General features: G+C 47.0%; 1 protein-coding gene across 3 annotated transcripts in view; it reads right to left on the bottom strand.

The window, feature by feature from the left end:
• Positions 1–13813, bottom strand: part of bcor (BCL6 corepressor) — a 33980-nt gene that overhangs the window by 17213 nt on the left and 2954 nt on the right. Inside the window, exons 1-6 of one of the 3 annotated variants that reach the window (XM_014021907.1) lie at positions 7812–7820; positions 7407–7488; positions 4189–7290; positions 2800–2856; positions 2140–2302; positions 970–1269 (exon numbers count right to left, since the gene is read on the bottom strand). In XM_014021907.1, the coding sequence (XP_013877361.1) occupies positions 970–1269; positions 2140–2302; positions 2800–2856; positions 4189–7290; positions 7407–7409 (3625 nt within the window). In that variant the 5' untranslated portion in view covers positions 7410–7488; positions 7812–7820. Of the gene's footprint in view, positions 1–969; positions 1270–2139; positions 2303–2799; positions 2857–4188; positions 7291–7406; positions 7489–7811; positions 7821–13813 lie in introns of those variants that run through there. The other 2 variants (XM_014021906.1, XM_014021905.1) reach the window with 2 other exon arrangements.

Genomic DNA, 13813 nt, shown 5'->3' with positions numbered 1-13813 from the left:
GTATAATGGTAGGGGAAACACTGTAAACCATTTCTCCAAACTGAGGTTGTTCAAATAGCTTATCTACAACAGGTAAGATAATAGCTCTTTATTGTTTCACAGAACCCCACTTGAAAAAGCTGGTTTTGTAAATCCAAAACAAGACTTAAAAGCTTAAAATTCACTAATAACATTTCTATAATGTCAGGCTTCCCTGAAAACTCACAAAGAAACAACTCATAAAGCACTACTTCCAAGTAAAACTCTAAGACTTACATTTAACATACAATACAGTCAGGCAAAAAGAAAAAAAAAGCTGGGATGTAAAAAGCAGACTGAGGAGATGGAAAAAAAAGGAGTGAAGTTCAGAAACGAGCCGAAACAAAGCAATAAAAACTAGAGAAGCAGAGGCAGCCTTCTGCCCCCCTAAAAATTCACAGGGGATGGATATTTGACTTGTCTGCCAGAGCCGGGGAGAGCAAGCACGATACCACATGCCAGAAAAAAAAGAAAGAAACCCAAACAGATGAGGGGGGCAAAAAAAGAAAAGAGATGAAAGAAAAAGAAGAAAAAAAGAGCAGCTTTGATGAGGGCGGGTAAGCGCAGCGGAGGAAAGGCAGAGCTGAAAGAGGAGAGAGAACGAATGGCTGTCCCTCTCTTCCTCATTTCTCTGGCGCGCTTCGCTCAAAGGCAGGATTAAACACTCCTCAGAGCTGGCTGCCACACAGAGCGAAACACAGGACAGAGAGTGGGAAGGGCTGTGATGGAGCAGGTTTAAGATGGGATTGATTGAAAAAAAGGGGGGGGGGCAACAAAAATGAATAAGATGATTTTTCTTTTCTTTTAAAAAGGAACAAGGAATTAGATGGAGCTCGACATCACACAAAATGATGCGCCGAGTATGAAAGATGAGAGACGATGAAAAGGAGGAAGTGATTTACAGCACAGGGTGGAAGAGAGGGTGAGGAGGCTTGCTTATCAAATTCTCACCCGCTGAAAGCTTGACTCTCTTCTCAGGGTGGGAAGCCCGGTCTCCATCCTGCGAGTCTTCCTGCTCTGCCTTGACGATGAGTAGGCGTTTCCTGGCGGGTCCGAAGCCAGGGCCGACCTTTTCCTCTAGGAATCCTTTTGACGGTGTCAGAGTGGGTGGCATACAAAGAGCGTCCTCAGATTCTCTCATCGCCTTCCTGGCTCCATCTTGGGCCCCATGAGCTGGGGACAAAGGCTCCCTCTGGGCCCCACACCTCTGGAGAACTGGAACTCTGTTGTTTGTGTACACTGGACGGACACCTGAGCAAAACAGAAGAACCAAAGGGGTGGGGGGTGAGCCAAAGAAGATGAAAGGAGAGAATGTAGACAGACCACAAAGCAGGCAGACAGAAAAGCGACCGGGGGACGGAGGGGGAATGACAGAGACGAAGAGTGCCAGTTAAACACCAGCCAGCTTTTATTCTGCTTTAAAGGCGAGCAATAAAACTTTGATGGGGGTAAAGAGTTTTTAATCTGATGTGAGGCGAGCCGGCGGCCAGACGCTTCTGAGCAGAAAGCGTTCGCTGCACACGTTACAACCCTCCAACGGCCCTCTGTCCTCCCCCACAGTGTGACCGAACCACGCCCTTCTAACACAGAGCGTGACTCTACCCCGGCCCCTCCCCTTCCCCCTCTCTGTCTCTCCACGCCATAATTAGGCTCACACGTCAGCCACGGCTTCGCTCCAACACACAGCTGGGCTACCAGCCAATGTATCCCCCCACACCCCCACCCCGCACTTTGCCTCCTCTTTCCGTTGCACTCTCCCATCCGCTTTCACCCACTAAAGCTCCCCCCCTTCGTCTATCCACCCACTGCTTTCACTCACGCAATCGTTCCCCTCCTCCCCTTGCCCTCCCCTCCCCGCCATCTCTCAGCGCAGATAAGCACAAAAGGCTTCTTGAAAATAAAACTCCCCCTTGCCGTCTTCCTCGGCTGCGCTCGTCGGCCCGCTCGGCTTGTGTGAGAGTTGTGTGTTTGTGCAGAGAAGTGTCTTTTTTTAGAGTGACCCTGGTGTTGCCTCAGCGTTTGCTGTGAGTGCACGTGAGCGAGTGGTGCACGCGCACCTATTGTTTGCGTGAGTCTCTACATTTGTGTGTGTATATGTGTGTGTATGTGTGTGTGACTCACCCTCCCTCTCTGCCTGCCTGGCGGTGTGCTGGCAGTGCTCCAGCATTCGCTCTCTGCGCTGGCCGTCTGCCAGCTCCCGTCCTGCTGCCGAGGCAGAGACACACACTCCGCCGCCGCCCTCCTTCTCCTTCAGCTCCAGCTCGGAGAACCGCATCATCGCCCGCTGCGTAAACACACACAGAAAACGCAGAGAGAGGGCACATGAAAACCCCTCATCTACCCCAACAAACACGCACACACACACACAGGTGTAATAAACTCACTTCAATAGCTACAGAAGCAAAAAAAAAAAAACGGCATAAGAAAATCGCATTATCTTAATGTAAAAGAAAAATGTCAAAGAAATCAAACCCATTTACACACAAACAAAACACAGACAGGACAAAAAGGAGGACAGATAAATCACAAGCATCAAGACACAGGTTAGACTAGTGCAGCCACTTGTAAGTCCATGCGCTCTGGGGCTTAAGTCCTGGCATCTCCCTTCCTGTAACATAAACATGGCTAGGAAACAAACATCTAAGCCCTGAGGCAGAGAGGAGAGAGAGAGGAGAGAAATCAAAAAGGGAGGCAAAAAGAAAGAGTGTGCAGCGATACAGAATACAAAAAAGAGACAGAGCCTGTCAGAGATAAATGTGATAAGAAATATAAAGAACTGACCTCCCAGATAGCTGCAGGTTGGCTTATATTACTCCCCTCTCGTGATAAGACTTCCATCTAAGCAATTAGAATGGGGGGGGCTCAATATATCTGTCCAGCATTTCATCTTTTTTTGTAATTTATTTGTTTCTCCACATTATTTCTTTTACACATACACACAAAAAAAGCAGCCACAGTCCCGCAAAAATGACAATCAAAATGAACTGCATCAAAACTTTCAAAATCATTTCTGAAAGGAACAAATTAGAAAAACAACAACAGAAAATGATTCACTTTTAATATTTTTATCCATCCTATGCATCCAAACAGGCCTTATTTTACTCTAAACATTCCCAGAAATGCAGTGTTTGATAGCTTTGTTGCAGCTGTAAATTTATTTAATTCTTTTTTTTTTTTTTTGGAAACGCATGACAGACAAAAACCACATTTTCCCCTAAATGCATTCACAACATAGACAGACATGTGCAACCTATTAAGAAATCTGCCTCAGAGCCAGTGGATAATAAAACACAGAGCCTCTTTGTGATTTCCAGCGTTGTACATAAGGAAAATCGCAGAGGTGACAGTTTAAAGCAAGTGACTCGATCTGAGCGAATAAATGACAGTGGAGGAGCGTGTAATTTTGAGTTTATGGGGATCATGTGTTGCGTGTTAGGAGACAAGGTCCTTTAGCCAACGGGGTGAGGAGGATTATGACCTTGGACGGCAACCAGGCCAGGCCATCGAGGGAGGAGAGTTAGTGGGGGGGGATAGTGACTGGCACACATGCAGAAAGCCTAAGATGAACCCTCCAAAAAAGGGCAGCTGTTAGTTGTTAAAGTGCCCTGCAAGAAAGCCCACCACCCCTAACCTGGGGGTTAAATGTAGCCAAAGGCGATCTGATCTGTGAGGGTGCCACAGTCATGCTCTGAAGCCACTGTATATGTTTCCAAAGCACAGTCAGCACAAACACATGCTTTTAGCCCAAAGGCAGTCTCACAAGGATGAGCACATACGGACACACAAACATTCACAGAATGACCTTTGCAATGGCTGCTTTCTAATCAACATACAGACATGGCAGTTCTGTTTAACCTTTGAACTGACCATCCTGGAAAGAGGGCCTAAAATCATGACAATGATAAACTAAAACTGGATGATCGAATCTACAGCCAGGTTGGCAGCATGACAGCACTTATTATTTTACTGAGTTGTAAATGCACGAGTTTCATGCAGTTCCAACAGGCAGCGAGGGAATAGAGAGAAGCCTGTTTGGGTTTACGCCTGTGCGCTTACATACAGAATTTTTAAAAAGTGAAACAGGGATGTGTGAAATGTCTGCCCACTGCCAAACTTAGCCCGGTACATAACATGGTGTAGGAACAAGCATCTAATGTTTCTTGGACTTACCTGCAAGGCTCTCTGCTCGCGGCTCAGCTTGCTGGAGTCAGCATACAGCTCTGTGGTGACGCATTTAAAACGGTCGCCAACGTAGCCCGATGAGTTGGCTATCCTTTTAGCCAAACTGGATCTACGACAGTTTTTAGATGATGTCTGACCACCCTCCTCTTCTTCATCATCCCCCTCTCCATGGGACTCCCCTAAATCAACAATACTGTCCTCTTTGTCAGTCTCCCGTTCACCCTGGTCCGACGACTCCAGGATTCTAGCAGTGTGATGTGTGAAATGAGGAGCTCCATCGCTTCTGTCCTTACCGGAGCTGCGCTCCCCTGAGGTGCGAGCACAACGCAAGGTGCTCTGGTCTTGGTCTCCAGGGTCTGGGCTGAGGCTTCGCTCCTCTGAGCTGTCCTCTGCTTGGGAGACGTCCCCTGGAGACGTATGGGATGTACTAACTGTCAGTGTAGAATAGGCTGTGTCTTGGGGAACCCTCACTTTGCCAGAAAGAGTTTGCTGCTGTCCGTTGACGGGCTTTAGAATGGGGTTCTGTTCAGAGTGGCTCAGATACAGTTGATGTTTTGTTCCACGGTCAGTCTTTATCAGATTTTGGTTAGTATGACATTCATTTTGGTTAACCTTGTTGCTAACCTCGGCAGAAGGCTGTTTGTGGACTGGTGGGGTAGACTCAATATCTGTGTCTGAGTGTACAAGGTCAATGCAGACAATCTTTTCTCTGGATGCTGCAGACGAGGAGGAGTTTTTGCTTTGATTGCCATAATGTCCTTCCCTGTCATGCTTCATTTGGTTGCCTTCGCCTGTCTCTTTCCCAGTATTGTGATCTCTGTGGCTCCCACATTCTTCAGCAGCCCCCCGTGACTTTTCCTGTCCTCTGGGTTTCAGTGTTGCATCTGCTCTCTCTGGCAGCTTGTTGTCAGGGTGTGTCTGCATCAGTGGATGGGTCATCTCTTGTGAGTTATAAGAGAGGTATTCCCCTCCTGAACCAGTGGGGAGGTTGTGGTAGGGTAAAGGGTGTTTTGCTGCCAAGTGTGTTGGGTAAAGGCTGTTATTGCCCAGCAGTACTGAAGGAGGGTAGACCGGGCCTTTCCCTGAAATTGACACAGAGTGTATAGCCATGCTGTCAGGGATGGGGTACTGCAGATATCTGTTGGCATAAGCCAAGCTGGGGTTCAGATAAGCTTCACTCTGAGGAAGATAAATGTGGGCAGTGGGGTGACCATTTTCCAAACATGGCCTCTTGTATGATGACACATCTGGAGCTGGTTCACCTCTCTTAATAGCCTGGGAGGGCTTTTCTGTTGCCTCTCTGTGAAGCTCTGACTGGCTAGGGCTATGTTTGTCCCACTCCCCACTAGCTTTGGGAGAAAAAGCCCTAGAGCTAATCAGAGAAGGACCAGATGGCTGAGAAGAGGGAACGGTTTGGCTAGKGTCTCCAATCCTTGGGCAAGAAGAGCTTCGTTGTTGAGGGAGAACCCTCTCCAGGCTCTTGTTTTTGATAACTGAGGATGAGGTGCCTTTGGCTTGTGAAAGGCCCAGGTCTGTGTTAGACCTCGGAGAGGATGGCAAGCCTGTTGTGTGCTGGGAGGGAGACGGACTCGGTACAATCCAGGATGAGTGTAAAGTGCTTATCATCTCTGGCCTCTCAGAGACATTTGAAGAAGTGCTGCTGACCACAGAATGAGGATGAGAAGAGGGAGAGAGAGACATGTTTTCTTTTAGAAGCTCTCGGCTGGCGGGAAGTGCGTAACGTGCGCCCGACGCCATTGTGTCAAGCTTAACTGGAAATCCATTGGCAGGAAGCCCAAAGTCCATCATTCTTCCAGACARATCCAGGGGCTTCTCTGCTGAGTCTTTGGTTGCTTGGGATTGGTGAGCAGGCCTCTCAAAATTAACTTTGGAAGGAGATCTGCTGCGTACTTTTTCCCCTGCAGCTCTGTGCTCGGAGGCTGTGTCTCTTGGTCTGGACTTATGAGGGCTGGGTCGGGCAGGGGAGGGCTGCTCCGATGCCATGCTGTTAACTGAAAAGGGATGAGGAACGGACTGCGTGGAGGACGATGACACAGACACTGAAGACACRGAGGTGGATGGTTGCCCTATCCGGGCAACTGGCCTTTGTAAATCCAGTGCTTTATCAGTGCGAGCAGGCAGAGTGGGGGGCTGGGAGAGGCGAGCAGTCACATGAGAAGAATCAGCAGGCAGACTGTTATTATTCTCAACACTGGTGCCAGTAGTACTGGTACTACTGGTGTTATTGTTGTTGCTTGTGCCCTTCCTAGAGGGAGGTCTGCTCGGTCTGCTGCTCCTGCTCGGAGACCGCTCTCTGTCTATAGCTGCCTGATGGTGCTGAGGATGAGGAGAGGCTTGATGAAGCTGCTGTCCAAAGGGAGATGCAACACCAAGCCCTTTGTCTTGGCAGTGTACCAGCGACGTGGGGGCCACCGTGACTGCCGGAATCCTCATGGGAGGTGCCACCAGGGAGGAAGAAATTGGTGGGGGAGGATATGGAGGCATATAATAAAGCCTCTCAGCAGCAGAAACAGCTGCAGCAGAGGTAACATTGGCCCCCTGGGCTGCACACAAAGGTGGGTAGGGCAGGTGCTGGGGGAGATACGGGTTGGGCTGGCTGAGCAGTGAAGCTTTGTACATGTTTAGAGCTGCGTACTTGGAAGTGTCCATGAAGGGAAACATGCTCGCTTCGGCGTATGGACTGAGCCATGGCATGCGGAGGTAGCTGCCACCAGCACCAGCCAAACTCAACTCTGAAGCCTTCTCCCCAGGTCCTACTCTGCGTTCTATACCAAGACCCTCAGCCCCAGGAACCAGCACAGGCTTATGAAGACTTGGATGGGCGCCCTTGTAAAGCCCCAGGTATCCATTCGTGGACTTGCGACTGTCTAGAGAGGCATCGGGCTTGTAAATGAGTTCCGGGAGTGCATCCCTGTTATAAGTGAGCGGGAGGGCCGGGGTATCTCGAGTCTTCTCCGCTGGCAGTGCTCTTATTCCTGGATACACAACCCCACCATGGAGGCGGAGGTCATGTATCAGTGTACTCCGCTCCAGCCCCACTGCTGCCAGGGGCGTTAACCTTGCATCCACCTGCAGCAAAGTGAAAAAAACGTGTTTGTTAGTACAGCAATCAATCACTTAAACACACACATTTGTGCACCCCCTCGACACAACAGTGACTCATATGACAAATGACTTGGACTTGCCATGTTGTGTGCGACGTGGTTTCCTTGTCTTAGTTCCAGGTTGATCTGTGCCTCAGCATCGACATCACGAACAGATGTTGCCCTGTGGAGATAAGCAAACAGCTAGCAGTCAGTGGCTTGGCTCTGTCACAAGCACACCACCTCTGATATGCTGCTACATCATGTCCATTAACACTTTTGACAAAATTATCACTTTTAAAACTCTCAAAAACCTAAACATGCATGTTTAGGCTGCCTTCAGGCCCAGGAAAAATGATGTGCAATCTCAGTGGGATTTGCTTCATTATATAAAAGTTAAAAATAAAAAGTGGCATTTTTAAAACTAGGTGCAGGTTAATGACAGTAAAGTAGAGGAAACACAGTGGCACTGTTCTTTGTAGTATGGCGTCGGCTCCCCTGCCTCACCCTTCTAGCCCCAAATCTGCACGCTTCAGAGACTCGACGAGCACGGTGGGGCCACATCTCTTCAGTCACGTTCTTCRCACTCTGGTTTCTCTGTGCCCCCTCTGACCTGTGCTCTCAACTGCCTAGCCCAGCAGAGCGAGGGGAGATTATGCATTGCAGACCACTTTGGAAGGAGACCATTTACCACCAGCCAACACAGAGCCATGAATCAACAATACACTCACAGCAGAACACACTCAAAATCAAAGCGTGTACGARAACAGAGACAGCTTGGAACATTTGTATGACGAACCAAAAACTAAGCTTCAAAATGCATGACGGCTTTGACAAATAGGAGGTGACTTGACACATCTTTGAAATTTTTAATCACAAGCAGATAAACAAAGCATCATTTAATTTACTAAACAATATTTATTTTACTTTTTTGGATCAAAAACTTCACACAGTCAGTAAACCTGTAAACATATCCAGTGGGTGCAAACTGATAAAAAAAGGAAAAATAAAGACTAAAATCATTCAAACTGCAATAAGAAAATTTGAAAAAAGACTAACACTTGGGGAAAAAATAGAGCTCACATCTTTAAATCTTAGATTGAGCCATTAATGTTTGCAAAGGCCAATCTGTCTGTGGCAGCCATCTTGAATCAGGTTGACTCCAAAAGATAATCGGTTTTAGAAGGTTACTATCTGAGTTTCATTAAAAACGGTAGACTGGTTCTTAAAATGTTTTGCTAACAGAAACAAGCAAATACATGATCACCCAATATTCATGTCAGAGGGAGTTAAAGTAGGGATGCACTGATTGCAGTTTTCTGGCCAATCCCGATCTTTATAAAGCCCGACCTACCGATTCAGATTATTTTAAATAACTGACACTGTTAGGTGTTAGTCACAATACACATTTAATACCCTTGAAACAAAAACTTGTTTTAAATGGACACTGGATTTATCGGACAGACGATTTACCTGTGCACCCCTAAGATAAAGATGTGTTAGTACAATACAGAGTACAAAGATACCACAAGAGGAAATCAAAGCAGACTACATTAAATTGGTTTGTACAAGTGACAACTGCAACATGAACAAACATACAGTAGTTTTACAAGTGATATCTTCACACTATCAGATAGATCTGGTTGATTTTGAAAACAGCAACTGAGATGTGAAAGTATTCCTCCTCTTGGTAGATTTTACATATGTTTTAAAAATGACCTGGCCGTTTTTTAATGTGGACTTTTTTATTTTTAAAGAAAAGACCTGTTAAAAAGAGCCAGCACGGGGATGAAGTAAGAGGCAGCCACTTTATAATTTGCTTTAAATAGAAAAAAAGGAGGTTTGGCTTCGCTCGTTGGCGCTGAGAGCGGCGGGGAAGCTCGACTCCTTGATCACTGCAAAGAAACGCCTCGCTGTCGCACCACTTTATTGCTGTGACCCGGGGCACATTAATCAGCCTGCCGAGACCCCCCCCCCAACCCACAGCCCACACAGCCTTTCCCCCCTCCTGTCTCAACATCCCCATCCCCCCACACAGGACCCTCAGCTCCCCGCAGTCAGTCCTGCTTCAAAAACATTTGACAGAACTGAAACAGTGTGTGTGTGTGTGTGTGTGTGTGTGTGTGTGTGTGTGTGTGTGTGTGTGTGTAGGGTTCAAAGCCTGTGTGCGTTTAAGTGCAGACCATGTTGAGAAATCACATCTGTCCCATTTCCTGTACAGCGACGAACATTAGACGCACCCTGTCTGTCTGCGCACGGAGAAGAGCGAAGGATAAAACCCAAAATAATCAACCAACAACTTGCACGTTGGCTTAAATTATTTAGTATTTAAATGTTCATTTCATAGAACTAAAGCAGCAGCTGGGACATAACTAAGTAAATTAAAGACTGGAAGGAATGCTTMTCGCCTGGCACAGGAGTTTTGAATTGAAATCATCTTAGGTGAATGACTCTCAGCTACCACCACACCTAAAATTCTGTAAAATTAACAAAGGTATAAACATTTTTATGTTAAGGGGAATTAGTTGTGGCAGCCATCTTAAATCCGTTTGATGTCTCTTTTAAAACAATAAAGACTTATACGTTTACAACAAGCATTATAAAAATCTGTACCTTGGCCAAAAATCTGTCAGAGATCAGAGGTTGCAAAGGTGAAAGGTCAGGGGAGAGCACCTAGTGGCATGCAGAACTAAACTGAGCATATTTAGCATAAAAAAATAAATATTAGTGCCAATGCCCAACGTTCTTCGAAAACTGAAATACGTTCTGATATTTTAAGCTAAGTGTTAACATTCATAACAATAACTGGAGTCCATAAGGGAAGAAAGAGAGGAGCTGCAGGTATTSAGGGAGTCAAATGTCCTACAGCCTTCAGATAGAAGTCAGGGAGTCTGCTGTCTGAGGATTTTCTGGGGCAAAAACTCCAATATATTATCGCACCGTGAGTAGGACGGAGAGACACTGAGACATGTAGGAGAGAAGGCTGCATGTGGACGCCCAGCCCTGCAGCTAAGAATAGTTTGGGCAACAAACAACTCCCGAGGGCCAACCAATCCGTCACACAGCAGCAGCAGCAGCAGCGGCGGCGAGGAGGAGGAAGAGGAGGAGGAGGAAGGTGGGGAATAACAAGGAGGAGGAGGGGGGCTGCATTTAAGGAACAGACCGCTGAGCGCTGCTCCGACTCGCACAATTAAGCAGAAAACCACCGGGTGCCTGGCGGAACTGGGTTTGGTATTCCTGTGTTGTTTCTTATGAAAGGTTGTTGTGTAAACAACGAGGGGAAAGCAATGACTATTTTTTTTTTATAAATAAAATCATTTTCGGCCTCATTTTCCTTTTCTTTCTCCATTTCTACCTGACTTCTCCATGACCTCCATGTGTGGAAACAAAAAAACAAACACGGGCTTGGCTTATCGTCTCCTCCCTGGCGGAGGCCTCTCTTCCCCACCACAGTATCTCCACAGCACGTTATCACCAGTTTGGAGCGTCACCTCCTCCTTTCCACGCTATTAATGACCAAATGACGCACATGCAAAGTGAAAACAACTGTTAGGAGCTGACTTTATCCTATTTCTGCGCTGTTCTTGTTTATAATGTTGGCTGAGTCAGAAATAGTGGAAGTTCTATATGGCACAGGATTGCCACTATTTATAGCTTCTTATTTGTGTATATTTTGCTCAATGCTGAAGGTCAGGGACGTCTCCACAGAACATCAATCCTCATCATAATCACTGATAAAGAATTTGCATACACCAATATTAAATTTGGAAATGGCTTTTGTGAACAAATCTGAGACGGTTTCAAGACTATCAAATGTTAAAATAAACATTTGACAGAAACTGATGAGTCTTTATTGAATCTGGGGAAAACAAACTGGTTGACAAATAGCTCTCATTTAGGTGTTAATTTGAAGAATTAGATAAATAACTCGAGGGTGTAAAATTAGGTGCAATGAAAACAACTTCCCTGTGTAAATGCTGCTCCCCCTGCTGTAACCTCACCTTTGCCCCCCTAAGAAAAAAAACTTCTAGCTCCGCCACTGACGGGAAATAATGCAGGACTGACTGCGCGTCAGCTCCAGGCGCCCTCCTGCTTTTTGTCCTTGGAGCTCTGCCAGATTCTCTGAAGCGCAGAGCTCCGATCAGCTCTAAAAAAAAGGTACTGTGACGCAGGATAATCTCTGCAGCGATGAGGGTGGGGTGAGGATAAACATGGATTAAAGGTACACACACACGCACACACGCACACACACACAGAGTGAATGTTTGCCCAAACATGGAAGGAAAAAAATCAGGGCATTTTGCACATGCTGCAGGTGAACAAAACAGAAATGAGTGCACAAATCGAGACTATCCAAAAGGAGCAGAAGAAGTGCAGTCTGGCTACAAACTATTGTGCCTCAGGCCACACTCTCATCACCATCAACACCCAGCATCATAATGGGGGGGGGGCAGCACATTGTTAATTGTTATTGATTATCAAACGAGCGCGTGCCAAATAGTCCAACCGATCATCACAATGAAGACCTTGTGAAAAGTTGACAAGCTATTGCTCATTTTTCAGATTTAGCACACAGAAAGAGGGAGAGACGGAGGGAGATCATGGCGGCTGTCACATTATTCGAGCTGTAAACAAGGGGTCCCTGCGTCCTCCCGACCCGCTACACAGCCGCATGCAAGTCGGTGCACAGTGCAACAACAGGGATATTGTGAGCACCCCCACCATCGCCACTACCACCACCCTTGTGGATGTCACTGGGGCCCGGGTGGTGGCCGCTGAACTGGTTCTATTCATCCCAGGCCAAATGAGACTAAATGGCTCTTTATGCCACCAAACGACCCGATTGTAACAGAGATGCACGGGTTCACTGGAGCTTAGCTTCACACTTTTTAAATGCCGTCATGACTTTCATCTTATACTATAGAAAATATCCTAAATAAAAAAACGAGATTCAAAGTTGGGTTCTGTGGCAAATATATAAGGACAAAGAAATACATAAATAAATAAATCAGCAAAATATATTTTTCTCATCTCACTGGTTAAAAGTGTTCCTAATCTGCAAAATGAACAACAAAATTGACTAAAAATATGTCCATAAAAGGGCTTTATGGGAACAAGAAACCAGACACGCTTTTTTCCAATTTTGGTCATTTAGGCTCAGATTTTTAGATCTAATTTATTTAAATCTAAGTTGAAATAAACTTATTAGCACCACAGACTGGAGATGAAATAGGATTCAAGTCATAAATGTTTGGGGCACAGTTTTTAGATTGGGGGGGTGTTCTGGTATCGGCAGGTCACCACAGGTAGGGGATTTTTCACCATCCCATCAGTGTATATCAAATATCCAGGCCTATTTGGCCTGGTTACATTGGCACACTCCACCCATCATTCACACTAGCCTGGAGCTCGTCAGTCCTGCTCCTCAGACTGAGGCAGTTCAGAGCTCTAATTACAAAGATATTAAGTCTTTAGAGCGTTCCCACAGAACCCCATTTCAAAACGAGCTGTTCCCAAACTGAAAATGCTTCAAGCGACAGTAGGAGCCCGACTTTGTTTTGGTTCTACATTTTTGACATTTATGAGCCCTGATAGATCAAAAGACTCATACTGTTGAGTCCAAAGTGTGCTTTAGCATCAAGTCGGAGCTATAAGGAGCAGAACTCCAGCACATCCATCCACACAGCAGATAACAAATTCCAGCTTTGAAAGCCAGGCGGTGCAATAAAACTGCTCTCTTTCAGCCCCCCACCTACCCCTCTGCTGCGCAGCCAAAAAATAAAAATCCATGGGGTTTCGTCAGAGATGCCCGAGGCACCAACGTCTAAAAACAAACCAGAAGCCTTGATCAAGACCGTGCCTGAACAGGCGCACAGGATGGAGGAAGAGGAGGAAGGGGTGAGGAGGTGTGTCATCGGAGCTCTGCTGCTAAATCAATCTTCCCCTACAGGCCACGGGAAGGTCAGGGAGCTGATCGGTCGGAGATTTGCTTGGATTTTAATTTGCCCATTTGCTCTGAAACCCCGCAAAAACGCTGCTTTTAGTTCCAGCTGGGAAAGTTTTAAACGTTCAAGAACTGGACTCGGGGTGACTGAGGTGCAGGAACATCGGTTTTAATGTGTCACACCACTGAGGCGGATCCGCGATCAGTCCCGTCCTTTCCTGAAACAGCGCCGAGGGGGGAGGAGGGAGGGAAGAGCGTTATCGTGTGTGTGTATGCGCGCGCGCGTTGGGGGAGGGGGCGCGCAGAGCTCTGTGGGGAAGTGACCCGTGCGCTCCAGACCTCATCGAAACAAAAAGCTTTGTGGAGCGCTGGAGGAGGGAGGGGAGGGCGGCTCTCCCGTTTCATGGCGAAGTCCCGGGAGGCCAGCGCGCCGAGCGCAGCTTCAATCAAACCGTGACGTCTCCTCCGGGAGCAGCAGCGCACGCAGCGCCTGGAAAACCGATCTCTCCGCGGCTTTCTGTCGGGCCTCAGCTTTTTGTTCACACGCAGCGAGAGGGGGGGGGGG

This window comes from Austrofundulus limnaeus, unplaced genomic scaffold (genome assembly GCF_001266775.1).
Source record: "Austrofundulus limnaeus strain Quisiro unplaced genomic scaffold, Austrofundulus_limnaeus-1.0 Scaffold310, whole genome shotgun sequence".
NCBI lineage: Eukaryota > Metazoa > Chordata > Actinopteri > Cyprinodontiformes > Rivulidae > Austrofundulus > Austrofundulus limnaeus.
This window is presented reverse-complemented; position numbering and strand designations above follow the sequence as displayed.